Source organism: Tubulanus polymorphus, chromosome 9 (assembly GCF_964204645.1).
Source record: "Tubulanus polymorphus chromosome 9, tnTubPoly1.2, whole genome shotgun sequence".
Taxonomy (NCBI): Eukaryota; Metazoa; Nemertea; class Palaeonemertea; order Tubulaniformes; family Tubulanidae; genus Tubulanus; species Tubulanus polymorphus.
The window spans coordinates 12,618,617-12,645,715 of NC_134033.1; the positions used below are offsets into that span (position 1 = coordinate 12,618,617).

General features: G+C 39.2%; 2 protein-coding genes across 4 annotated transcripts; one reads left to right on the top strand and one right to left on the bottom strand.

Annotated features, from left to right (window-relative positions):
* Positions 1–158: 158 nt before the first annotated feature.
* LOC141911314 (ATP-binding cassette sub-family C member 5-like) lies at positions 159–27,067 on the bottom strand. Of its 3 annotated transcripts, none has more exons than XM_074802306.1 (30): positions 26,942–27,067; positions 24,534–25,075; positions 24,101–24,187; positions 23,103–23,258; positions 22,322–22,469; positions 21,883–22,030; positions 21,276–21,361; positions 20,872–21,045; positions 20,004–20,066; positions 15,128–15,212; positions 14,021–14,277; positions 13,508–13,658; positions 12,938–13,065; positions 12,191–12,262; positions 11,987–12,111; positions 11,539–11,611; positions 10,956–11,159; positions 10,262–10,454; positions 9,578–9,757; positions 8,825–8,860; positions 7,770–7,963; positions 6,900–7,176; positions 6,132–6,414; positions 5,441–5,627; positions 4,874–4,963; positions 4,508–4,694; positions 4,022–4,181; positions 3,351–3,543; positions 2,407–2,571; positions 159–1,615 (listed from the first exon to the last, which is right to left on the bottom strand). In XM_074802306.1, exons 2-30 carry the CDS (start codon positions 25,055–25,057, stop codon positions 1,508–1,510), a joined length of 4,734 nt encoding a protein of 1,577 aa, XP_074658407.1. In that variant the 5' UTR covers positions 25,058–25,075; positions 26,942–27,067; the 3' UTR covers positions 159–1,507. The 3 variants fall into 3 exon arrangements, with proteins under 3 accessions (XP_074658407.1, XP_074658406.1, XP_074658408.1); XM_074802305.1 differs by having other exon boundaries at positions 8,825–8,863; XM_074802307.1 differs by lacking the exon at positions 8,825–8,860.
* LOC141911316 (uncharacterized) lies at positions 17,127–19,570 on the top strand. Its single transcript, XM_074802308.1, has one exon. The coding sequence runs from the start codon at positions 17,183–17,185 to the stop codon at positions 19,136–19,138; it is 1,956 nt and encodes a 651-aa protein (XP_074658409.1). The 5' UTR covers positions 17,127–17,182; the 3' UTR covers positions 19,139–19,570.
* Positions 27,068–27,099: the final 32 nt, after the last annotated feature.

The following is a 27,099-nucleotide window of genomic DNA, read 5'->3' on the forward strand; positions in this document are numbered from 1 at the left end:
TGAGTCAAATCTTAACTCAGAACTGTGGAACTCCACTTCCGAATAGAGAAATAGATCTTCGTGGTTCGAACTCGTTTAATTCCATAAAACTAAAAATTACGAACACGATTCATTAATAAATTAATTACATATTTTATTACATTAGAAAATATACAAGCTTCAATCAAACGTATCGCACACACGTTAATATATCTAACAAATGAAAACTTGAATCACCGGTTTATAGACTAGCTGACCAGATAGATTCATCTAAATATCATCGCCATGGCAATTGCTAGAATTATCAGCACCATAATTTATTCTCAGAATGAACAGGATTAACTTGAAACATTGGAAGAACGACGGCCCTAGTACTGTGCTCAGGATGAATACTGTTAAAATATTGAATATTGTTAAAACGATAAATACCAGAAATTCGGATTTGATTTGATTGTAATGAATTTTTTGAAAAATGGCATGCAGAAATTTGTTGTACAATGAGCTTCCATTACAAGCCCTACAAAACAGGCACAAGATCTGAGAGGAGACAATGATCGACCTAGTCCAACGTATCCTCCCTAAACAGGCCCATTGCACATGTGGGTGCTGTTTGACAAAACCAATCAAATTGCCTGTTCTATAGTAAATTCACGGACTGAATGAATAGAATAAGAACCGAGCCTTAAATGACATTTGATACATGCGCTCTGGGTCTATTCAGGCTAGGGTTTCATTCACAAGTCAGGCACGAATATTTGCCAAATGGCAGCAAACCAGAGTTGCTACCAAAGAGTAGGCCTGCCATGGCCACATTACTTATACTAATATATTGCACATGTGTTGAGGACGAAGTTCAAAAACGACTTGTGTGAAAATACTTTCAGTGTAAAAAATGTATTTGTTATCAAGTTACAGGGGATCAATTAACAACACTTACCAGCAGTTTACTGCTCAATACTTCAGAACATATGGCACTGTTTCTGAATGAAGTACATGTAATTGTATATTCTAAGCATAAACACTTCTTGCTAGTTAAAAAGCTCACAATAACTGGCCCATAGCGCGAGGAATATGCGGGTGGGTTCGCTTTTAAACTGGTTTGAACAGAACGGGGTCCCCCAGAAAAATTTTGAGAAATTTGAAGCTCTGATATGGCATCCAAGTGATGCCCTTTGGTATAACGAAGGTTTGCTCAAATTTGATATAGAGTAAAATCTGCTCAATTCGGACCAAGAAAATTCATCCGGTTTATGGGAAATCTGGGATAAAAGTAATTTTCTTATATACTAATGAACAAATGGACTGCAAATAGTGCCGGCATTAAACGAAAATCTGCATAAAGCCAATCCGAATTAAGCAGATATGTTTACATGTATTACGTTGTAGCGTAACGTTCCTGCTTAATATTTCCATTTGGGAGTGGGAGTAAATTTTCTCGGGCAGGGGTTTGACCCTCCCCCCGCTATGGGCTGGTATAAGTAACAATCAATACTGGCGCACACGCATCCAAAAACCAAATTAGTTATCGTCAGGAAGACGACGAAGACACGACTTTTAAATCGCTAGCTTCCCACATATTACTGAATACTGATTTCGGGTTCGATAGGAGCGTTGACGGTTTATCAAATTCAACGACCTGGAAATACAAACAAATAAATCCACTAGAAAGAATGTATTAAAAGATAATTGAAAGACAGAAGTGACAGTTGGATGAGAGGGCAGTAGGGGAGGGAGATGAACGGGAGGGATAGGGAGTGAGATGGAGTGGAGGGACAGGGGGTGAGATGAAAGGGAGGGATGGGGAGTGAGATGGAGTGGAGGGACAGGGGGTGAGATGAAAGGGAGGGATGGGGAGTGAGATGGAGTGGAGGGACAGGGAGTGAGATGAAAGGGAGGGAGATGGAGTGGAGGGACAGGGAGTGAGATGAAAGGGAGGGATGGGGAGTGAGATGGAGTGGAGGGACATGAGTAAGATGAAAGGGAGGGATAGGGAGTCAGATGGAGTGGACAGAACTGAAGAGATAGAAAGAGGACGGAGAAGGGAGGATAAGAGAGGAGGATAAGAGAGGGGATATAGGATAAGTAATGAGAGGTAAATGGACAGACCAGACTACCTGATATCTCAAAGGATACACGGATTCATAGGATATATCAAATATAGAATTTCATCAGTAAAAAGGTTTAACTAATTTCATACTGGATATAACGAACTATCGGTTATAACGAACGTATCTTCTGGTCCCACGAAGTTTGTTTTAACGAGGTTCCGCTGTACTACTATATCATATTATTTCCCGATTCGGGTAAAATTTGTCAAATCGTCTGAGTTTTTTCTTTGATTTCTTTCTAGGTTTTTATGATTTTACCGAGTTTTCCAGATTTTCGAGGTGAACAGAATAAACGAGCAGTTGCGTTCAGGATACGAACCTTTCCTTTTTTCAACACGAGTACGCGATCGTAGTTGAGTATCGTGTTCAAACGATGGGCGATCGTTAAAATCGTACAATCGCGAAACGATTCGGCGATCGTTCGCTGTATCAGAGCGTCGGTTTCCGTGTCGATCGATGCTGTAGCTTCATCCAGCATCAGTATCTGAAATATAGATAGATGTGCGCGGTATTATAGTAACTGCTGTATCTGGATCATTCGCGACCGACGGCATTTCCGAGAGAAATCCAACCCACCCAGCGCCAATCAGGGTATAATTAGCTGTCCAGTCTCAACGGTTATTTTCCCCCTCAATCTATTGAACACCACTCGGGGAATTATTGGCAGGTTCGAAGTTTCCTTTGACCAAGATGCTATGCCCCACCAGAAAATACTGACTGACTGCTACCACCAGGATTCAAACACATGAACCTGGATTGATGAGAGGCCAGTGAAAGACTGACTTACTGCTACCACCAGGATTCAAACCGATAAACCCTGGATTGATGAGAGACCAGTGAAAGACTGACTGACTGCTACCACCAGGATTCAAACCGATAAACCCTGGATTGATGAGAGACCAGTGAAAGACTGACTGACTGCTTACCACCAGGATTCAAACACATGAACCCTGTATTAATGAGAGACCAGTGATAGACTGACTGACTGACTGCTACCACGAGGATTCAAACACACGAACCCTGGATTGATGAGAGGCCAGTGAAAGACTGACTGACTGCTACCACCAGGATTCAAACCGATAAACCCTGATTGATGAGAGACTAGTGAAAGACTGATTGACTGCTACCACCAGGATTCAAACTGATAAACCCTGGATTGTTTAGAGACCAGTGAAAGACTGACTGACTGCTAACACCAGGATTCAAACCGATAAACCCTGATTGATGAGAGACTATTAACCGATGGTTTAAACACTTGCGTACCTTGCTCTTACGAAGTAAAGCCCGTACCAGACATATCAACTGACGTTCACCGACTGAGAAATTCTCTCCATTTTCGACGACCAACGAGTCGAGCTGTTTAGGAAGACCTTTCACCATTTCTGTAATGTAACACTTATCTAAAGCGCTCCAGATGTCGGCATCCGTACGCTCGGCGAATGGGTCCAGATTATACCTGAAATAAACGAGGTAAGCATCGATATAATCCTTTAAATCTAGTTCAAAGTTTTATTCAAAGCTACTCTAAATGATGGGAAATTTGAAAGTGTATCCTTCTGCTGTCTCTATCCTCAGACAATTGGTGTTTGAAGGGTCAAGTATGGACAATCTGATGATTAAATCTCTGTTCAGTAAAAAACTGCAATTCATTCAAATAAAAATGCCTTATGTCCACACAGGAGACTTCGTGAAATTTTGACAATCTGATTTTGCAAGGGTGATGATAGTCTGTTGAGTGCTGAGAGGGCGAGTACAGACAGCAGATTGTCTGAGAGGGCGAGTACAGACAGCAGATTGTCTGAGAGGGCGAGTAGAGACAGCAGATTGTCTGAGAGGGTGAGTACAGACAGCAGATTGTCTGAGAGGGCAGGTACACACAGCAGATTGTCTGAGAGGGCGGGTACAGAGAGCTGATTGACAGCTGCATTACATACCTGACTGTTCCGACGAAAAGCACCGGATCTTGAGGTATAATCGACAACCGTGAACGCAGTTCTTTTAATGAGACTTTCGCGATGTCGACGCCATCTATTGTTATAGTTCCTGCGTTGAGTTCGACCAGTCGAAACAAGGCCACTCCTAACGACGATTTACCTTCAAAATAAAATAACATGAAATTAAATAATTAAGAGTGAAGCAAACTGACTAATTACTTAATTTGTCATTTTGTTCATGATGGGATCATACTTTTGTTAACCGAGTATTTCTGCAGTGAAGATGAATTTTAGGTTATAGTAAAAGAGTTGAATTAATAAATCGTTAGCTTCAAGAAAACAAACTTTTAAGACTCCAACTTTCTCATATCTTTCTCAAGTGTGAGATTTTCTATCATCGTGAAAAACTAACCCCTTAACCACTAACTTCTTAAAGACTTACCACTCAAAGACTAACCACTCAAAGACAAAAGATTTCCCACTCACCAGATCCTGTTCTTCCGACAATTCCTAGTTTTTCCATCGACCGCACGTCAAACGATACGCCTTTCAAAGCGAGGCTCAGCCCAGGACGATATCGTAACTTCACGCTATCGAACTCTATACGACCAGTGCTCGGCCAATCAGCAGCGTCTGATGTTGATTTGCTACCGGACGACTCTTCCCGTGCTAACTGTAATTCAACCAATATTTTCATCCATCATTAGAATTTTTTCGGGGTGCTTTATCATTAAAATGGATGACATATCGGATGTAAACATAAGCCCATAATCCTTTAGGGGGTGAAGCGAATATTTGAATCAACTCTACCGGAGTGAACCGGTTTGACCGTTTTCAAACGATCGTTTTTACCTTCATATATTCCTCCATTCGTTCAACGGACGTGAATTTCGATTCGGTATCCACGGCGACGCGGGTGGCGTACTGAAACAAACCGGTCATCTGAAATATAATTCGAACGACTGTTGAATAACATGGTTAGAACTACTAAGCTTAGAATTTCAATATTCTATCAAAATTCTTTTATTTACCAGCTTCTCAAAAGTTGGTTAAAGCTAGTTATTGGATAATACTAGTAACAATGCAGCTTTAATTGTCTTCACCACTAGTTAACTAGGAGTTCATTAGGACCAACCTTAGAGTAACTGGCTCCTGGGATCAGTTGCTCAATGACTTAAGCGAGTTTGACTGTATTAAGAAAATTCAATTTTTGGAACTAAAATTTGTATTTCCGAATAGTACTTAACTTTTTCTATGGTTTTAGCCAAAATTAACTAAATTTGGATTGATCACCTACGATTTTTCTATACGACCCACCACGCAATCTAAGGCGGATATCTGCCATATTTTTTTCAGCTAAGTCAGTATAAGTCAGGGAGGGTATAGCACTCAACGGAAATACCACGAAGACTACGTTACCTGTATCGCGTAACTGATCGCCAACCCGGCGTACGCCGGCTGTATACTCGATTTCAACAGCACGACCATCAAACCCGTACAGAAAATAATCACGTTCGCCAACAGATCTAATCGCACCGTCAACCAACGCTTGGCCGAATGAAACAGAAACAGCGGCATCGAATTCATATCGACCAGCTCGTTGAACCTGACAAACAAAACACCAACAGGAAATACTAAACGGTTTGTTCAGGCATTCTCAAAATAAACATCTCAGTATACACTGTTTGATCAGGATTTGTTAAGATAGGCCAATCTACGAAAGAGCATATTAAAGCCTGGGTCTATTGAATGAGCTTACACATCTACGAACATAAGTGTATGAATTGAAAAGGGTAAAACTCGAGAACATTTGACTGTGTGATGTCAGGTCATAGTTTCAAACCCTGAATACCATGATGTCCCTGGCTGATTATTCTCATTTGCATGTCTCCACCCAGGAGTAAATGGGTACCCGGCCTGAGATATGACGTAATAATACCAATATCACATCTCAATGAGGAGAGATGACTGAAACACAGTTACAGATGTAGGCTGGGAGAAAATTAAAAGATGACTGATGTACTGTTACAGAGGCTGGGGAAAAATGAATGGGAGGCATCTGTGAAGCTCTCTTAAGTGGCATGGTTATATAAGTGTCAATCTTCAGTACCTTCGATAGTAGTCGTCTTGTTTACGATAAGCCCTGATCGTGACGAGACCCTGAACGGTGGTCGTAACGAACGAATAAAGAGGCGACATCGTAACGGCGTCGTGGCGTTTCAACTCGCGTATACCGACTCGAAACACACGCTGTAACACGATGAACACGACGCCGAGCGGCGCGACCGCCAACAGGAACCACGGAAACACCAGCGATATCATCGCAATCGCCAACAACACCATCAACATATTCTGTATCAACGACTCCATGATGATCGGTAAACCGCAATCAACTGAAAACAAAATCAAATTGGAAATTTTTCTTCAGTGTTGACAACTTCTGAAATGCGCTATCCGTAACAAATTGAATCTTTCCATCGAAATATGAAAGAAAATGTTCAAATCGATCGGTTAAGACCCTCTGTAACATCTTTCATATTCCTGTACGCATCGAACAATTCAAACCAGTAATTCTCGTTATAAAATAGCTATAAATACTGAAAATCAGGAACTGCTGACAGCTTTAAGTCTCAGAGATATTTGACAGCTGAAGATTGAGAAAGAATAAGAGAACTAATGCCAAACATGCACGATGCAGGTAAACACAGAAACAGTAAACATGTCTCTGAGCGTTCCTCTGTGTTATATGCGTCTACAAGAAACGAAAAATATGGTTTCGTGAACAACTTTTTCGAGATCAAACATCCTTGATTCCGTGCTTCCCTATGTTGTGTGTGTGTTTGTCTTGAGAGACCACTTAGACGTGTAGTAGACCTACCTTCGTCTATATCCTTTGAGAAACGATTGATAATCCGACCGACGGGCGTCGTGTCGAAAAACGTCATCGGCGAACGTAGCACGTCGGCGAACACGCGGTCGTGAACGTTATTTGATGCGGCGATCGTCGCGTGCATGAACGTGAATGCGCGTAAACACGTGAACACCAACAAGGCGACTAGTATCGCGCCGTGCACCGAGTTGTAAAACCACATCGACGGATTGTCGGATATATTGTCGGATATCACTGTTACATTGTCTACGATTATACTCGTGTTCTGCGAGGAGAGAGAAGAAACTTACATCATTATTTGAATACATGAAAAATTTTACTATGAACATAAAATTCAAAATTCATTTATTTGTTTATGACTCGTTAGAGACCAGGGCCCAGTTGCACAGTCATGACTCCAGTCGTAAGTCCAAAAGTGGTCTTAAATCTTAAGACTGGTCTTAAGTTGTTAGATCGAGTATAGAACTTATTTGGTCTTAGACCAGTCTTAAATCTAAGCCATGACTATGCAACTGGCCCCAAGACTTAGACTCCAAATATGGTCTGGCATTAAGTATAAGCCAATGACTAAGTCTATGATGATGGAACTGGCCTAACCTCGTGGGGCTGGTTTCAAAGTCATATGTGATTGAGACTGGTCTTTGACCATCTTAGTTCTTAAGCCAGTATAACAACTTAAGACCAGTGTTAAGATTTGAGACCACATTTGGACCTCCTAAGTCACGATTGTCAATACCGATTTAGGAAACAGGCTAATACCGGTCTTTAAAACTGGGCTCTTGAAGTTTGAGGCCTTTTACGATGAGCTTGTTCTATTAGATGTATCTTTAAAAATATTTATGGAGTCCGATGACTTACCCCGCTGCCTTGCGAAATCCAATACGACAGCCACCAGTTACTGACCCCCGATCCGGCAATCGACACGGCGAATATAAACATCACCGACGCGGCTACGCAAGCGCCACCTGCTGCATTGATATAAATCAGATACGTACTACTACGTATACTACCGGTCATTTTCTCTTCGGTTTTAATCAGTTTTCCATCATTCACTGAAATAAAATTCAAATATAGAATCAAATTCGAACCTTTGCTTACAACGCATGATTCCCACCATTATATGAATTCAAAGTTCCTAGATTTTCCCAATTTATTTCATGGGAGATTTTTTGATTTTCCCAAATGGAAATGGAGCCCACCGATAAAACGTCATACTTTAGCGTTGACTGGTTGGTTGATTGGATTTTCATTAAGAATTGCTGAAGAATGTTGCCCTCAAGCAAGCAACTAACAATTAGTCAGCACTGAAATGGTTAAATTTTCATTCAAAATCTCCAAATACGCACAGGAACGGTAGCATACTTATGCAGATTCAAAGCACATTGCATCTCTTCATTTGCCGGTTAACCCTTTCAGTGCTGACTAATTAATACCCTATAGTGCTGGAGAAAATTTGAAAATTCTAAAAAATTCCACCCTAGTGTGTTGAACAATGGGAATACCACTATAGTGCGTCTACACCGCAGTGCGGTTTATCGTTAGTTACTAGTATTTCACTATGTTTGACACTTGCTGCCATTTTTCAATAGAGATAATTACAAATTACTAATTACATCAATACACCGCAGTGCGGTGTACTAGCAAAATCCATCACTGATTTATACACCGCACTGCGGTGTAGACGCACTGAAAGGGTTAAAGAATTAATATTGATTTAAGTCATTCAGGTTGGTTTTCAATCAGAAAAATTCATAGCTTAGTTAGTAATTGTTAGAAAAAAGATCATCATTTGAAAAGACTGATTTGAGTAAGTTGAATCGTCTGATATTTTAGCAGTCGAGTGGAAATGGGTTGATGAAGGAAAATTTCAGGCAAAAAGAATGATTTTTGCAAGACGATTCAAACGAATATACCTTCGAGATATTCCTCAACTCTATTGAATTTAACGTCTGCTGTGAGTAAAATACGTGTGACATCATTAATCCAACATGTTACAGAAACTGTGGAGCTGGGTTTAGAGTAGTCGAAATGAACCGAAACTACTTTGCGGCTGGGTTTTAAGCCAAATTTAACCCACAACTGTTGAAATGGATCTAGGTGAAATTAGAACCAGAACTGGGGAATTGCATTCAATTAAAAAACGCAACTCTGAGGAACTGGGTACAAAGTCAAATTAGACCTACATAACTGTTTGGAACTGAATCCAGAGTCAAATCAAACCCACACAACTGTGAAACTGGGTCCAGAGTCAAATTAGACCCACACAACTGTGAATCTGGGTACAAAGTCAAAATAAACCCACAGAACTGTGAAACTGGGTCCAGAGTCGAAGTACACACACAACTGTGAGAGTCAAATTAAACCCAAGCAACTTTTTAACTTGGTTCAGAGTCAAACTAAATCCTCAACAGTGGATCTGGGTTCTGAGTCAAATCAGAATCCTGGGTTTTGAATTGAACAAAACCCACACATGGAAATATACCAAGATTGAAATTGAAACAAGAAATTGACAGTGGATCTGGGTCCTGAGTCAAATCAGAATCCTGGGTTTTGAATTGAACAAAACCCACACATGGAAATTGACCAAGATTGAAATTGAAACAAGAAATTGACCAGCATTACTATACATTCTATACATTAACAATAAACATCATTATCTGTCTTACCTGTTGAGGTGTTTTCAGCTTCCGTATCTGAAGCGATGCTATTGATACTGGTCGAACTGAGGAATGGATTTTCGTAATGTCTCTCGTCAGCGGTAATGTCCGGTAGCGAAATCGACGAGATACGCTGACGAAACCGGGTCATCACCGATAGATTCTGAGCCGAACGTGATTTCCAACCTTCTGTAAATTGATGTCGAAAAATTAATCGCACAAATTAAGGAAGGGGGTGGGAGTGCCATTGTAAGGCGATTGACGCTGTTTAGATAACTATATACATTATCAAGGGGGTTAACTAGAGACACGGTTCCCACAGTTAAAATAAAAATTAAAAGTATTTCATGGGGGTTTTTTAATTTTCCCAAATGAAAATTAACAGATACCACCATACAGTCAACATTTCAGTGGTGACTGGTTGATAAAGGTGATTATAATGGGAAATCGCTGCACTTGGCAAATGCAATACATAATATGATAATGAATTTCCCAAATATCTCCCTGATTTGATGAAAATTTCTCAAATTCCCAAATATTATTATTTCAAAATTCCCGAGTTTTTCCCAATTTCCCTGTTCTGTGGGAACCATGTAGAGAACTAACTATGGGGATGGGTTCAGGGATGGGATAAGAACTGCTAGTAAGAGAGGGTTCACAGATCTGACGATGTTCTCTCCCTGTCCGACTCACCCAGTCCTATTACGACACCGCTGTCAATCTCCTCACAGCTGCTGTTCGACGTACTACGCTGTGAATTGTCTTTATAGGTCGACATGATACCCGCGTAATCTCCGCATTCAGACGACATCAACTCGTGGTGAGTTCCGACTTCCGTAATGCGACCGTTTTTTAAGTACATTATACGATCACATTGTTGTAAATACTGCAATATTGAAGTGTTTATGTCAACTATGTATCAGATCGGCAATAAGATATCTCATACTATGAAATAGCGACTTTTATAGCACTGGAACTATATCTCATAGTGGCTATAAGATATCTCACACAATTATGTAGCTACTGGTTTAGCACTGGAACTATGAGATATCTCATAGAAACTTTGAGATATCTCAAACTAGCTACTGGTATAGCATTGGAACTATGAGATATCTCAAATTAGCTACTGGTATAGCACTGGAACTATGAAATATCTCAAATTAGCTACCAGTATAGCGCTGGAACTATGAGATATCTCAGAGTGGCTTTTCTATAGCACTAGAACGTCGAGATATCTCAAATTAGCTACTGGTATAGCACTGGAACTATGAGATATCTCACACCACAGTTCCAGTACTATACAAGGTTACTACAAGCTAACTGATACCTCACTTACTACATTAAGAGATATCTTATGTCGCTGAAACCCTTTTGTTTTGTAGCTTACATGAATATGATGAGTGACGAATAAAATTGTTTTATTCTTCAGCAGTTTTTTCACGCAGTGTTGAAAGATATGATTTCCGACGGGCGAGTCGACTGCGGCGAGCGGATCGTCGAGCAGATAGATGTCGTTATCGCTGTAAACGGCTCGCGCTAAACTGATCCTCTGTTTCTGGCCGCCGCTCAACGTGACGCCTCGTTCGCCTATCTGAAAATAGAGGGTGCCAGCGATGTTAGCACGAATACGGAAACTACTGCCTCGAACTAGACAATTTCGGCAATTTCGGGAATGGAAAGGGTTAAACAGGCGAAATAAAGTTTAGGAACTTTCTATTCGTACTAGTGGTTTCTATTCGGAATAGAGTAGACTCCGCTTAGATGGATAGAGTGAGAATAAAATTTCAGCAAATATTGGTGGGTGTTTGTTTCCTGTCCACTAGAGGCTGGTTTTAAAGACTGGTTTAATCTTAAACCATTTTTAATAGAGTTAACTACCCCCCCGTCAGTTTAAGTTGACACTAAACTATAAAACCAGCCCTAGGGTCGTCTACTGTACTCAAAATGAATGGAAAACTGGTGAAACTAACCTCTGTTTCATCACTAGCGGGAAGTAAAGCTAAATCAGGAAGCAGATTACAAGAGTGTAAACATTGAGCATATCTGAAAATAACGAAGTTAACTGTCAAACAAAAATAACTTCAACGAATTTTCTTAACCTCCTACCAGTGCAGTGAAAAGCTGATGTTTGAGCTAAATGAAATATAACAGGTATGGGTAAAGGCCCGTCGCTCAGTCAAGTTAACCAGTGGATGACTGCCATAGTGACAATTTAAGCATCTGACTCCAGTCTTTTTCAGATATCAGGGTGAGCTAAACCTGGTCTTATCTAAGTCGATGAAATCGAGCCTGAAGACTGAAACTGACAAGGATTTGAAGCTTATGACATCCAGATTCTGGCATTATCTTTTCCATCTTGTTTTTCATGTAAAAATGCAAAAGAACTCGTTGAAACTGAAATAAAATAGCGATTTTTACCGATTTTTATCAAATTTTGAGCCGAATATGATATTTTCTTTCACCGTGCTGTTGATAATCCAAGCTTGCTGCGCGACGTACGCCACTGTTCCGTTCACGTGCATTCTACCACCGAGCTGATGCGCCTGAAAACAAATATTACAAATCGCTCATCATTCGAGGTTAAATCTCGTCGCGATTTCTACTACTTGAAGAAATATTTACCTGCTTCAATATCGCCGAGATCAAAGAGCTCTTACCGCTTCCCACAACTCCGCAAATACCGACCAACTGACCCTGGAAAATAGTCAGAGAATGGTGCCTTTTAAACATTCACCACGGACCATTTTCTCTATGTTCATTATGCTTATGAAGGTATCAATATCAGCAGCCTGGAACCAACACCATTCACACATTCACTATATGGTAGTTATGACAAATGTGGATGATCGCTTTTTGAAAGTGTGCTGATAAAATCTCTAATGTCGGATTTGTAGTCTCTGGTAAACCCTGAACACATATTGAAACCCCTTAAAGGTTTTGGGCATATGTTTATGTCCAATGTGGCATTCTGTAAGGGTTTTGGATGTATATATTCATGTCAACACTTCTTCACTTGAGGGCTTCAAACATACTCATTCTGTTATTGCATTTGCCTGACATCGCAGCGGTCTTCATTCAATACAACCATGGCATGTCAAAAATACCAATTTTGTGCAATTAATTGAAACCCAGGGAAAATGGAAATCGGAAACAATCGAAAATTTCAAGGGGTTTTAAGGATGAGCTAAGATTGGAAGAATGGTGGCAAAGTATTGAATGTATAAGAGAATTCAGGGTTCAGGCATCAGATCAATATCTGGATCAAAAATAATTTCAAGTGATCACATTTTACTTGCTACGGGCCATTTTTTCAGTTTCAGACTTTTTAGACCCATACACCAGTACACCATACCCCGATTGATGGCTCACCTTCGGAATTACGAAATCGAGTTCAAATAATACTGGTGTATAGGAATCGCGATCTGTTATTGACTGATTCAAATACTGTAATTCGGCACCGTTGGAATTTGTTTTCTTGGTTCTCTTAGCCGGTGTACCTGTGTATGAAAAATCATAAATAAAAAGTGAAATAGGGCCGACAGATATTCAAATTTTAAAAATTTGTTGACGCTGTAAAAACCATTATAGTAATATTTGTTCATACATTGATAACTGCTTAGCATTATTGAGGATGTTCTGTAGGCTTGCACTACCTCATCTATATTAGCATTTCAAAATAAGAACTATAATCGTGAATATTGGCATTTATTTTATTCTATGACTAAAAGGCTGTGCTGCCCTATATCGTCACTGGTCAATTCAAAATCTCAACAAATTCAAAATAACTTCATTTTTTCTTGATGGTCCATCATTTACGATACATTATTCATTGACGACAATATTAAGCAATGCCCTAGTATATAAATATCTTTTTATATACCAGTTATTTTTCAAGGTGTCAATTAACTGAAAATTAGTTCCCTCGTTTCATTTTCTTACCCGTTTTTTTACTTTGATCGGTTTCATTTCCGTTCGGCGTTTGCGCGTCCCAACCGAAAGTGGCCTCCTGGAATACGACAGCGTCTTTACTATCGTCAGCGGACTTCAACTCGGATCCCAGTTCATCCAGCTCTTCCATCATTAATACATCCTGCGAATTATATAGCACTTTTCAATGACTACGTATATTGCTAAATAAAGATGATCGAACCCTCAAATACAAACATTCAGCAAATGAGACCCTAAAAACTCATAAATTCAGACGCTCAAACACAAATCAAACTGAGAAAGGTATAAACCAGATGCAACATCCGGCAAATTATAGCACTTTTCGATGTTCAGTAGGTCATGAATATATCGCTAAATAAAGATGATCGAACCCTCAAATACATACATTCAGAAAATGAGACCCTAAACATTTATAAATTGCTCAAACACGAATCCAACTGAGAGAGGTATAAACCAGATGCAACAACTTGTCAAACAAAAAAACAACACCGCGTCGCGTCTTACCTGGAATCGTTTTGCCGCTACGCGAGCCTCGGCGATCGCCTTCGTCGAACTCGGGATGAGGTTGATTTTCGGACGGACTGTATTGAGTACGGCTAATAGCGTAAATGCTTCGGCGGCCGTCAGATTATTACCGATCAGCGTGTGGGTAATGACGGTTAATATCGCCGCGATCGTCGGCATACTCGGTATAAACGCTTTACTCATACTCTGTACGAACACGGCCTTTTTGAGAACTTTCAGCTCGGCTTTCCGATATTCTGAATTATAAACCAATCGTTTATTGATGAAACACTCCGTCTGTGCCAGGGACTGATTTAAGGGGGTGGTCTCAGGGGTCCGCACCCCTGCCTGCCCATATTGAGGTGGCCCTTTTCGTCGAGACAAAGATCGTTAGAACCTGTAAATTTGACACTCATCCTTTCAGAATTTGCATCTTTTAAGAACTATTTCTTAAGAAACATCTGAAAACCGACGGTGGCACAGAGTTAGTGGCCTTTAACATGGCTCTGCTTTATCTGAGAAATGTTTTTTCATTGTTGCCTAAATCCTAGTTAAAAACCTTGAAATAAACTTTCTCCATAGTTGCGCAAATTCCAGGGCATTCGGAACAGGGATGGGTCTTCATCACGATGAATTGGAATAAGAAATGTGTAATATATATCGTCCGGAGCACGCGATTAACCGAGGTGATATACTCTGGGGTGAACAGAGTCTATAATTATAGTTCGTTTCTAGTGTCAGGACTATATGAGTCAAATCTTAACTCACAACAGTTACGGTATTGTTATTACCATTGATATGACCATTATTATTATCATCACTTTAATTGTCATTATTATTATAATTAATGTTGTTATTATTGTTATCATTACTTCATTATTATAGTATTCATTATTATATAACAGTTACAGGGCATCTCCCCTTATGGTACAGCCTTCGGCTTGGATATGTCCTTTTCTCAAATTGTATTTATGTGTGTATATTAATTACTTGTATTTAGAGAGAATAAAGCATTCATTCATTCATTACGGTAAACTGGATGCTGCCCTGGGGTTCAAGCGGTCAGTGTTATGATGAAGAGTTTTGATGAAATTCTTACGTACTTACTTGAAACTGTATGAGAGAACGGTACCTCCCACGCGTACATCTTTATCAGTTTGACGCACGTTAAAATTTCGTTCATCAAACGAATCTAAAATAACGAAATATTTCATAACGTAAATTATAATATGGTGAAGTTAACCCTTTTGGTGCGTCTACACTGCGGTGCAATGTATAAATCAGTGATTGACTTTGCAAGTACACTGCACTGTGGTGTATTGATGTACTTAATTGTCTCATTCAGTCATTTTAACCCTTTCAGTGCATCCGTACTGCAGTGCAGTGTACAAATCGTGGTGGACTTTGCTAGTACACTGCACTGTAGTGTATTGATGTGCTTAATTGTCTCATTCAGTCATCTTAACCCTTTCAGTGCGTCTACACTGCAGTGCGGTGTATAAATCAGTGATTGACTTTGCTAGTACACTGCACTGTAGTGTATTAATGTGCTTAATTGTCTCATTCAGTCATTTTAACCCTTTCAGTGCGTCTACACTGCGGTGCAGTGTATAAATCAGTGATTGACTTTGCTAGTACACATGGTCTTTGTGAGCATGGGAGATCACACCACATGATATATAGGCTTCTATAAAATCCTCCTTAGTAAATTCACATGCAATGAATTGAAAAGGTGGAAGTAATACCCTAAAAAAATGCCAATTTTTAAAAACGCCAGATTCCGCCAGTTACGAAATAAATGCCAAAATTCACATCGACTGGCAACCAGTCCAGCCCCGATATCTTGATGACGTATAATGCACATCCTCCGAAAAAATAATTATGAAAATTTATCAAAAATAAAATATATTTAAGATATAAGATATATATTATATTTATTATATTTTATATATAAGATTTATTATTTGAAACACCGTTATTGATGACATAGTGCACATCGACTCACACAGAAACCCTTAGATAATGCATACTAGGTATCATAACTGTCATGCAAAATATCAATGAAGTTTCAGAGGTGAAACGATGCACAACAGATGTTTCTAGTTTCAAGCGATCCATGTAAAATTCACATGTTATGTCTGAAAACTGGTCAGATTAAAGACAGTTTACTTCTAAAACCAAATACAAGCAAAGTAACAGATATAGCTGTATTAGACAAATTTAACCTCTTAGTTTTACTACAAAACTACCCCGAGAACTATATTTTACATGTGAGGTGTAGTGATGAAGGTAACTGAAGTAGTAACGGTCGTTAACATAATATTGACGCTTTAAAGTGTGTGATTTGCTTGTAAAATGCTTGTTCAATGTGGAATTTCACTCGTTGCAAATTGTTTTGCTGAAGAAATGAGTAAGCTGTATTTTTTGATCGAGCGGTCTCATCGGTATCCTCTTTGATTTGGTTTTGTTTGGTTTTGTTTGCTTTACGCCGCTTGGATCTTGGGTTTCCCAAGACTATTGGATTATACATTTAACCTCACTACGGGACCACAGCCTTTGAAATGTTGTCCACACATTGTAGACAATAGAACTCGAACCCACCTGTCACTCAGTACAGATAGTAGATGCAACAGCATCACACCTTATCTCACTGAGCTACTGAGGCCTATTAGTACATGTATTCAAGTTCCTTGTTATTTAAAAAGACTACACATATCTTATATATCTACTTGTACTATCTATTTCATAATGTTTGCAGTGTTTTGTGTCATGTCCCATTTACCCAGCTCTTAGATAAAAAAATACTGATTTAAATAACAAGCACTTGTTCGTATCTAATGTGTCATGGTCATGTGGTGGAGCCAGCTACCATTGTCTTTTTAATCTTATCAGAAGCAAGACATATTTTCTCTTGATTTATTGCAGAATAACCACTCAAACCATGGACTCTACCCCTGCTCAAAACCCAGATACATTATCAATATCCCCAGGGACTGTATCTCAAGCTCATCAGGGAGAGTGTCTAAATAATCATGCATTACCTGGTATTGTGACACTCGATACTGCGTACGGTAACATTCCAATAAGCCAGTGTTATATACAGACGACAGTTAGTTTACTGCGTCAGTCTTATTGCTTGCTAACAAGGAGCGTCTAGCGAAAATGGAGGCGCTTCAAGAACATTTTGAGAATGTCGTAACTAACTTCAACAACGAGTTTGAACTCAGTCAAGGTCAGTATACGAGTTACATGAGCAGCATTGATGAACAATGTGAGAAACTGAGGGCTCAGTTTGAGACTGAACTGAATCAATACAAATCTCGTATCGTGAATGATCTTCAACGCTGGAAAAACGACGATGAACAAACGAAAGAACAGTTCAATGGATTGGTGAATGAGTGCCGGGAATTTACGGATAAAACCAAAACATTCAAGAAAATGGGTTCACACATACAGAATGTAGTTTCAGATATGTGTGACAACCTGTTGACACTGATGAATAAACTTATGTCAAAAAATTTGGAGTTCATTTCTGGTGAAGAAATGATAAGCGATTTCGGACTCCAAGATATAATCGGTAAAATCCATTTGCTGAACGACCCAGAATCAGATGAACAGAAGCAACCAAAATCCGGATCAGCTGAACAGATGCAACCACAATTCGGATCAGCTGAGCAGAAGCAACCACAATTCGGATCAGCTGAGCAGATGCAACCACAATCCGGATCAGCTGAGCAGAAGCAACCACAATCCGGATCAGCTGAGCAGAAGCAACCACAATTCGGATCAGCTGAGCAGATGCAACCACAATCCGGATCAGCTGAGCAGAAGCAACCACAATCCGGATCAGCTGAACAGATGCAACCACAATCCGGATCAGCTGAGCAGAAGCAACCACAATTCGGATCAGCTGAACAGATGCAACCACAATCTGGATCAGCTGAGCAGAAGCAACCACAATCCGGATCAGCTGAACAGAAGCAACCACAATCAGGATCAGCTGAACAGATGCAACCACAATCTAAATCAGCTGAGCAGAAGCAACCACAATCCGGATCAGCTGAACAGGCGCAGACACAATCTGGATCAGCTGAACAGGCGCAGACACAATCTGGATCAGCTGAACAGATGCAACCACAATCCAGATCGGCTGAGTCGGGAGTATCTGTACTGACTCAAGGAGCTGTTGGAAGCTCAGTCTCACATCAAAAAGAGGTTAATGAAGGAACATCAACCGATTACCAATTATCATTAAATCTTGCTGGTTGGTGTATTTTGCCTAAAGACATTACACCAACTGGGATAACGATGTATAAACCAACAGAAGAAATAACAAGGGTAATAATCACAACCAAAAGACAAATCTATTATTCTGATAATTATAAAGATTTTAAGCTAGTGAATGAATTTGAAGTGATCTATGGGTTATCATGTGATCAGATAACAGGTTTTGTGAATGTACTTTGTGAGAATTCATGTTTCTCTCTTCGTGTATATACCGATATCGTAAATGGTACATTTATCGAAGAGCCCATTAAAAGCTCATTAAAACCCACAGTGGTGACCTATAACATGATTTATTACGTAAAAGAAAAAGAAATCATAACATTTCCAGTTGAAAGGTCCTTTAGAGGCAGAAATATTATAAATCAGGCTGGTGGGAGGAAATACACTATAAATGATATGCGCCTAGCAGTAAATGATGCACAACACATGTTTCTAGTTTCAAGGGATCTATGTAAAATTCACATGTTTTGTCTGAAGACTGGTCAGGTTAAAGACAGTTTAGTTCTAAAACCGGATACAAATAAACAAGATGTTCAGTACTCTGTTAAAGATATAGCTTCATTGGACAAATCAAACCTTTTGGTTTTACAAAAGGTAAAGAACACTTACTATATTTTACATGTGAGGTGTAGTGGTAAAGGATTTGTTGGTAAACCGAAAATTTTGCAAGATCTTAATGGAATGAATATACAGGACCCTCGCTGCATATGTGTGACCGATGATCAGGTGTATGTGCTTGGAGATAATTGGATAATGGGGAATTTGGGGAATACCAGTTTATGTTCTATCAACAAAATTATGAAAAAATTGATTCCAGGTGACGAAAAATGATGATCCAAAATTGGGTGATATGCCATGAACAACAAGTTTTGACTAGCATATTGTCAACATGGGTTGATGTTCTATATCATTATATATATGCCTAGCAATTTGTAATCAGATCTATGTTTAGTAGGTGTTGATGTATGTAAAAATAACACAGCCTGCGTGGTGGAATATATTGAGTGTACGTACTCATCATGTAATTATATGTATGTGTCGTTATACACAACAATTTGTTAATCTATCTTCTTAGCTGATTGAGTTTTTTCTTGTAAAATGCTTGCTTTTTAAGTGGAATACGGAACTGTCAATTACATGTCATACATAGAATAAACACTGGATTAAATGCCCATGTTCACATAGGTTCTCACATATTGATTCTGGTCTATCGATTGCATTCTTGGTGTAGGATGGTCTCAATGATAATGTTCTAAAATTGCATCGCCAAAATAAAAAAAACTTCTGGAGGAGGCACCGTGTGACCCTCGTGGTTTGCGCTTTGATTCTGGATTTTTACCAAAAGAGCATCCCCTCCCAAAATTCTGGATCTGTTCCTGGACAAAGGATCATTCATTTATTGCGTACGCATAAAGTTTGAATTTTTCAACCCCCCCTCTGTACGCAAAATCGACCATTTTTTCATTTACATTAAGCATTACAGTATGCAATTCCATTTTCCCCTCCCCCTCGCCTAATTCATACGTATGAATGAATGATCCCCGACTCAAACTTGATTCATCATGGTTTTTTACACGTAATGGATAAACATTCACGCATTCAATGTGGCAAATATTTACCTCCCTCCCCTCCCCCATAGTAGGTGCATACATTACATACTCAATCAGAAGCGAAAGTAACATAAAACAGAACCTACCCTGTGGTCGGTTAAAACGACTAACTGCGAACGATATTTACTCCACAAATTCGACAGAACAACCTTTAAAACAACCAGAGACAAATTCAATTATAGACGCATCGAAACCACATGTACAACAAAGGCCTGAATTTATAAAAAAAACCAGCGTCCAGTGGCAAGTTGCTCAAAACACAGTTAGAATTAACTGAAATTGCATTTCTACTATGTAGACAAGTTTAGAGCAACTGACTGACCGTAGACTGTTCCTTGATATACAGTGAATACAGTCGACTCTTGAATATCTGTGACTCTAGGGACTGATGTTTTTTAGGCGACAGAATACCGTTTGTATCACATCTTACTACGGCAATAATGAGTCTTTCTCAGGACTGCAAATATGTATCATAATTTTGCCATAACACTAATAGTGTTCCTGAAGATGATGACAACTAACGTATCATCGAATTAGCTGGAACATTCGGGACCCTTTGTAATCGCAGCATGAAAAGTGTTTCCTCAATGGACTGAACATGATTTCAATCGAAAGCCAAACGCACATGACGCAGGGAAACATGTTTCCAAGTGTTTCCCTGTTCTCTGTGTTGTATGCGTTTACAAGAAACCTGGACCCAGTTCCACAGTTCTGAGTTAAGATTTAACTCTGAAAATGAACTAATTTTAACTCTAACTCACAACTGTGGAACTGGATCCTGGATTCATGAAACAATGTATCCAAACTTCGATTCAGTGTTCTGTGTTCCCCTGCGCCGTGTGCATTGGACATAATCGAACTAAATTTCTGTGTCAAAATTTCACCAGAAAACCCGACTCGGCGCCAATTAACTGAAGGTAAACTGCACCGGTGTATAAATGAGGTCGTACGTACCTGGAATGGATAGAACAGGAAGAAGACGACGTAGCCGACTACAGCAGCCGGACCAATTAAAAACAGCAGATAAACTAAACTGACCACCGAGCTGAATGGACCAGAGATCACGTTGATTCCGTTGATCGTCGATTCCATCAAACGAAATCCATCAGCCGAAAATAGATTCAACAACTGTCGAAAAAGATGAAGAAAACAAAATTATCGAAAGCTTTAATACAGCGCCGTAGCATCAGGCACAAATAGAAGGGGATCGAACTATTTTGACAGATATTTCTCTCAAACTTTCACAAATTCCAATGAGTTTCATAGATTTTCACATTTGTTCCCACTTTTAAACCATATGTGCATTTTTTTCACATCAGTCCGACACCCGTACATTTTGATAAAAAATATCTTTTTACCTTTCCAGCTGATTTGTCCTTCAAACTACGCAATTTGAGCACCTTTTTATAAAGTAAAGTCATTGTAGCAGCTCTCACCCGCGTACCTACAACAACATGAAGAATTTTTCAAACAAATGGGCTTTTAGATGGGTGGCCGCCCCATACATTGATTAACCCTTCCAGTGCATTTTCACTGCAGTGCAGTGTATTAATCATACATGGACTGATAGTACGTCCTATTGCAGTGTACTGATGTTATTAGTAACCGGTTATCTCTGATGGAAGATGGCAGCACCTGTCAAACACAGTTAAGTATTAGTAACCAATGATACACCACAGAGTGGTGTATTATAGCGGTAGGCCTGTTACTTAATGCGCTGGATTCAAATTATCTCCAGCACTTAAGGGTATCTAAGTCAGCACTGAAAGGGTCAAGCAGAATAAAGCTTTATTTCTTGATTTTAGGGAGACCAAAAGCTTTGCTACTGCAGCGGCCACGGTGGTTATATACTAAACAATCAATGCAGCCAGTCTAAATTCCTCGCATAAGCAATACACTGCTACCCAGTAAAATTTCAAAATCATACATATATGTACGTTAATTAAACTTTGGCCCAAGACTCACCCGTTTCATAATTTAAAGCCCACAGCAGATTCAGCGAAAGACTGCGACAGAGTTCGGCAAATACAAGAATAAAAGCTAAACCAACTCCGTACGGTACGTTCTCCTCGCGACCTTGACAATACTCCAACATCAAACGGATTACTATGGCCTGAAAAATCAATCATTTTTTCGCAATGAAATCTTGAATACAGTCGACTATGTTCCACTCCATTAAACATTTGGTGAATTTTTACAAATCTTTTTGGAAAAACTTCTGATTCCCTGTTAATTCTTAACTCAGTATCTAGTCAACGCCGTGAACTATTTACAATGCCAAAGCTACTGAGTTCCCTGATTCTCGATTCAGTGAAATATTTACTGTTACAGCCCCCACCACTACTGAATAACTTCATGTCAAATTCACTGTATTATTCCCGAAGCATGGAATGATGAAACTTACCGGACTGATAAAACTGATAAGAACGTGCAACAGAAGAAGAACTCCGGCCAGAATCATACGCGTTTTCACGAACCGAAGTAAAACGCGGAAAAAATTCGCATCCTGCGACCCGCGTCCGTTTAATTCACGGCACCACAGTCGCTCCAATCTGTAATCAAATCAGAAAACAGTTTCAATTCACTAAGAGAACAGCTCTAACAAAAACATCGTTTCGTAGGACACAGGGTTCTTACGGAGCAGAGAATCTAAGATTCGCTGATATTTTCCAGACCCTTGATCAATAATTCTTTCATTAGGTTTTAAGATATCCTCACTCGTTCACCTGATGAAGCTTCTATACATGAGTAGCGAAAGCTCGTGCGTCAAATAAATAGTTAACCTATATAGTACTACTCGTCTCGTCTCTTATTAAGATATCCTCTGTGAGGACTGGTTCTTATCGAGAGGTTCCTTGTGCCACTCATCACCAGCAAGAATTATAAGACATGAAAATTCAAATTCCTTGACTACCGGGGTATTTCCTGATTTCTTAGAAAAGAGTAAGAATTCCCTAATTTCTCAAGATTTGTAATAGGACCCTTTGGAGAAATCAACAAGAATTCACATGATCAATGAGCATTTTCAGTCAGTCTTTTTACCAGTCTCCGAAAGATTAAAATATATTGTTAGTTTGTAGCTTATAGGACCAAAAACTGGGCCCGGACTTCTTACAATGCTTTACGTCAGAGGGACAATTTTTGCATGAATTGCTCCCCGTATTTCGAGAGCGATTTTTACGAACCTATCCGCGTTGATTTCGGCGCTTTGCGCGCGAGGTATCTTCCACATTTTACTGGCGTCGATGCCGCGTTTTCGGATTCGCAGCAAAAGCGGCTGAATCCACTGGAACGACATGTACGAAAACAGACCGGCACGCTCCGACGGACAAAATTCATCCCTGAAAAAAAAAGAATCCTTCATATCTAGAAAATCCAGGAAATTAGGTGAGAGGGCTTTTAGGTGTGCGGCGCCAGCATTACGGAATGGGCTTCCTAGTCACGTTAAAACTAGTCCTACTGTTCAATCTTTTAAAACTAGTCTCAAAACTTTTCTTTTTAATCGAACATATTTGTCATAACTTCTAGTCAAGTATTCCACTTAATATGTAAATTTTTTTATATGTGTCTCTATTTTATGTATGTTTTCTTTTTAATGTCAAGCGCAATGATTATGTTTTAGACTTGGGCTTTATAAGAAAATAAATTATTATTATTATCATTATTAAATCACTTCAAACGGATTGGCAAAAAACTAAAACTAAAGCCTTGATCAACTTTTTTCTCTGCGATTTAAAGGCCCTAGTAAAGTGAAAATTGAATTTACGTACTCAAATCAAAAAAATGTTTTTGTGTAAACCAGGGATAAATCACACAGTTGGGGCTCAAATTTAAGCCAAGTATAAGACCATAGCCAATCAAACAACTTGTGACTTGTCTTAAGAAGATTTATGACCACTTTTTTACTTAAGTCGAGACCGTGCAAATTTGCTAAGGGCTTTTCATAGAATTGCATTTTAAAGAGGCAAGGTGTTATAAAGAACCTATGGTGTTAAGGAGCCAAGCCTATGGCGTTATTGTGATTACGGCAAATGGAACTTCAGCTATTCATTATTAATGCGTCTCCCAGATCTTGGTCTGATTTGTATAAAAGAATACTTATTTTCATCTTTGGAGAATTGTGCTTGTAATATATATAAATATATATATATATAGAGAAACATGTCGGAGATGTTGTACTTACACAGATTTCGGTCTAATCGGAATAGCGTGTTGCATAGCATTGCGATACTTTCTCATCGAGCTTTTCCGTGCTGGTTTGTCGTAACTCCTGTTGAAAACAATGAGACCATTCAATACGTGCATTATCAATTTAAACAAGCAATAACAAGGTTTCCAGTCGTAAGGCCAACGACGTAAAATGAAGTACTAAGAAGGACTTTTTCGGCAATTTTTATTACCTGTATCCAGCACTGCGGTGTATCATTAGTTACTAATATTTCACAATATTTTAAGCACATTTCAAGTAATCAGGCCTAACAATTACACGCGTACATCGCACCGCGAGGTAGAGGCATTATAGAGTGAGTGGATTATAGATCGCAGAGCGAGCACAGGCACTGTAAGGGTTAAAGCTGGCTTTCTCAGATTATATCATCGGAAAAACGAGAACTTACTTATTTTTAAATGCGTGCATTGTTTTCGAATTATTCGACGATGAAGGCACAAGTTTACGGTCTTCTTCGCTTTCGGATTTGTTTCCCGACTCCGACGGGACACTGCACCGAACAAACCCATCCGCCGGCGAACCCAACAACCCCTCCAACTCATGGCTCATTTTATTGTCCGAATCGAACTCCGATTTAACTCCAGACGGAGACGACTCCGATGTGGCGACGTCGGAAGTCAAAGCACCGTCGCCTTCTTCGAGATGGCAAATACAGAAATTCGAACGGTCGTCGAAATTCACGTTTTTCGAACGCGAACCGTCTCGATGCGTTAGTCCATTCGGCGTGCGGTCCTTATTTTCATCCTCTATCAAATACGATCGCGTTTTATGATTTTGTACCTCATCTTCGACATTTTGTTTCGTCGACAATCCCGCAGAATCGTCATTACTTTCTGCCATGCAATGATTGTGAGTGATTGTAGAATTCAAGCCAGTTTTACCTTCCTCTTTATTATCTTCTACTTCATCCATTTTGAGGATATTTTTGCGCTGAAAATAGATATGATATGAATATGAACATGGACCTCGAAACTGCATCCAAATCTCCAATCACCTAAATTAAAACAACATTGGTTCCTTCGTCTTCAGTAGTCAAGCAACTGTATTTCAAATCGAAGAAAAACCCACAATTTGAAAAATAAAAAATTATGCGAGTAAAGATGTTTCGAGTGAATTCTATGAGCCATTTTTAAAACATCGAGATTGTTTTGATTTTTTTGGTTAGGGCCTATCTTTAATTGATCTATAGGAGTTAGGCTAATCCTTTTTGTGAAACAGGGCTTGGTGGCTCGAACCTACCACATTTCAAATTTCATATCGACAAATTCTGTTGCAATAAACTAAGTTGCCTAAAGAGAAATTAAAACCTCAGCTCATTCTCAAAAGTTGATGAAAGTTAAGGCTAAATAATGATACCTTGTTCCTCCTAATCAGCCGGGAAACTTTTGTAAACCTTTCATAAAAATTAATGTACAGAGTAGATAGGCAGCTAGCCGGGTGAACTTCTTGGGTCCAGTTCCACAGTTCGGAGTTAAGATTTAACTCATTGAAAATGAACTAACTTTAACTCAGAGTTAACACTAACTCACAACTGTGGAACTGGGCCCTTAAGTTCAGCAGAAATGAGAAACAAGGCATTAAATCTTTTTAGCCTCACCATTGCATAAATAAACGCTTTATTTTCAATTGTTACTACATCAAATTCTAATCAACTGGCCCAGTTCTGATTTAGGCCTAAAACCAGTTAATTCTGTACCTTTGAACCCCAATTCAATAAATTAGATTAGTTCGGTGAAAAATCGATGTGCTATCTTTAAGTTTACATAAACATCAAGTTCAGCGTATATAACTACAGTTAGGTAATTCTATATCTAACCAGACCTTGGCTGATCTAGTCCAGATTAAAGGGCCTATAGGCAAACACGTATTCAGGCCCCTCAGCAGACTTTCACAAAGAGAAAAGTACAAAGTTTGTTTGTTTTCACGCGTGGACATCGATCGAAATTCAATACCACGAATCACAAAGATTCTAAGGCCGACGTACCGAAATGCTTATATATAATCTTGACCAGTGACCTTAAACTTAAAACTGTAGAGGTTTTACAGAATCAGGGTCGAGTTTCACGAAAAAGTTTAAGCCAAAATGGTAAAGTTTGAATTGTTGTCCTCATTGAAAGCATGGAGTAACCAATAGCAATTAGGCCTAGGCCTACACCAAAAATTTGAGTTAACTTTTTTGTGAAACTGGGCCCGGAATGCTATTTAAGCGATGGTAAACTTGAATTCAAGATTTGGGCAACTGACCCCTCAATTAGTTTCACAGTGGTTTGATTGTTGAGCCAATCTAATTATAAAAATCTTGTGACACAAACAGGTTATACTGTAGTTACGCAATACAGGACTTGTCACAATTGATAGTGAATGAATAAAACCAGTATCAATGACCAACCCCAGTATCCCTGTCAGGACCCTGTATAATAAAAAAAAAACTATTATTATAGGCTACAGGGATACTGGGGTTGGTCATTGATACTGGTTTTATTCATTCACTATCAATTGTGTATTTGTGACAAGTCCCTGTATTACGCAACAAACTGCAGTTTAAGTTTGTGGGTCAACTCACTCTGATTGAAGCCCCCCGAGTGCAAAGGAAATACTAGTAGGCCTAGGCTGAATTGAAAAGTTGAAGAAAATGCAACATCAACAACTTTGAAAGCTATTGACAAATAGCAGAGGATTTCAACTGGTGTAAGCGTGAGACTGATGAGTGAGAGAGGAGAGGTTCGAGCGAGACCGACGAGTCGAGATGCCGGTCTGTTTTTTGCACGCCTAAATTTAACAAATTGACATGGTTACCTATGGTTTTAAAGATATTTCCGAAAATCACATTTTCAGCCCACTTATTCCATCCTCTTTATTTCCATACACGCAATATTGATATATCAAATATTGACGACAGTAAAAAACAGAACCAGGAAATGAAGTAAATTTGACAGTTAGGATATTTCACGTAC

Bases quoted from the DNA above. Each gene is read 5' to 3' on its own strand.
- LOC141911316 (XM_074802308.1), top strand. From the start codon at position 17,183: ATGGAGGCGCTTCAAGAACATTTTGAGAATGTCGTAACTAACTTCAAC.
- LOC141911314 (XM_074802305.1), bottom strand. From the start codon at position 25,057: ATGGATGAAGTAGAAGATAATAAAGAGGAAGGTAAAACTGGCTTGAAT. The intron at 11,160-11,538 runs GTTAGTTTCACC...CTCTATTTTCAG, and splicing joins CCGCTAGTGATGAAACAGAG to ATAGGCGAACGAGGCGTCAC. The intron at 4,182-4,507 runs GTGAGTGGGAAA...TTTATTTTGAAG, and splicing joins TGTCGGAAGAACAGGATCTG to GTAAATCGTCGTTAGGAGTG.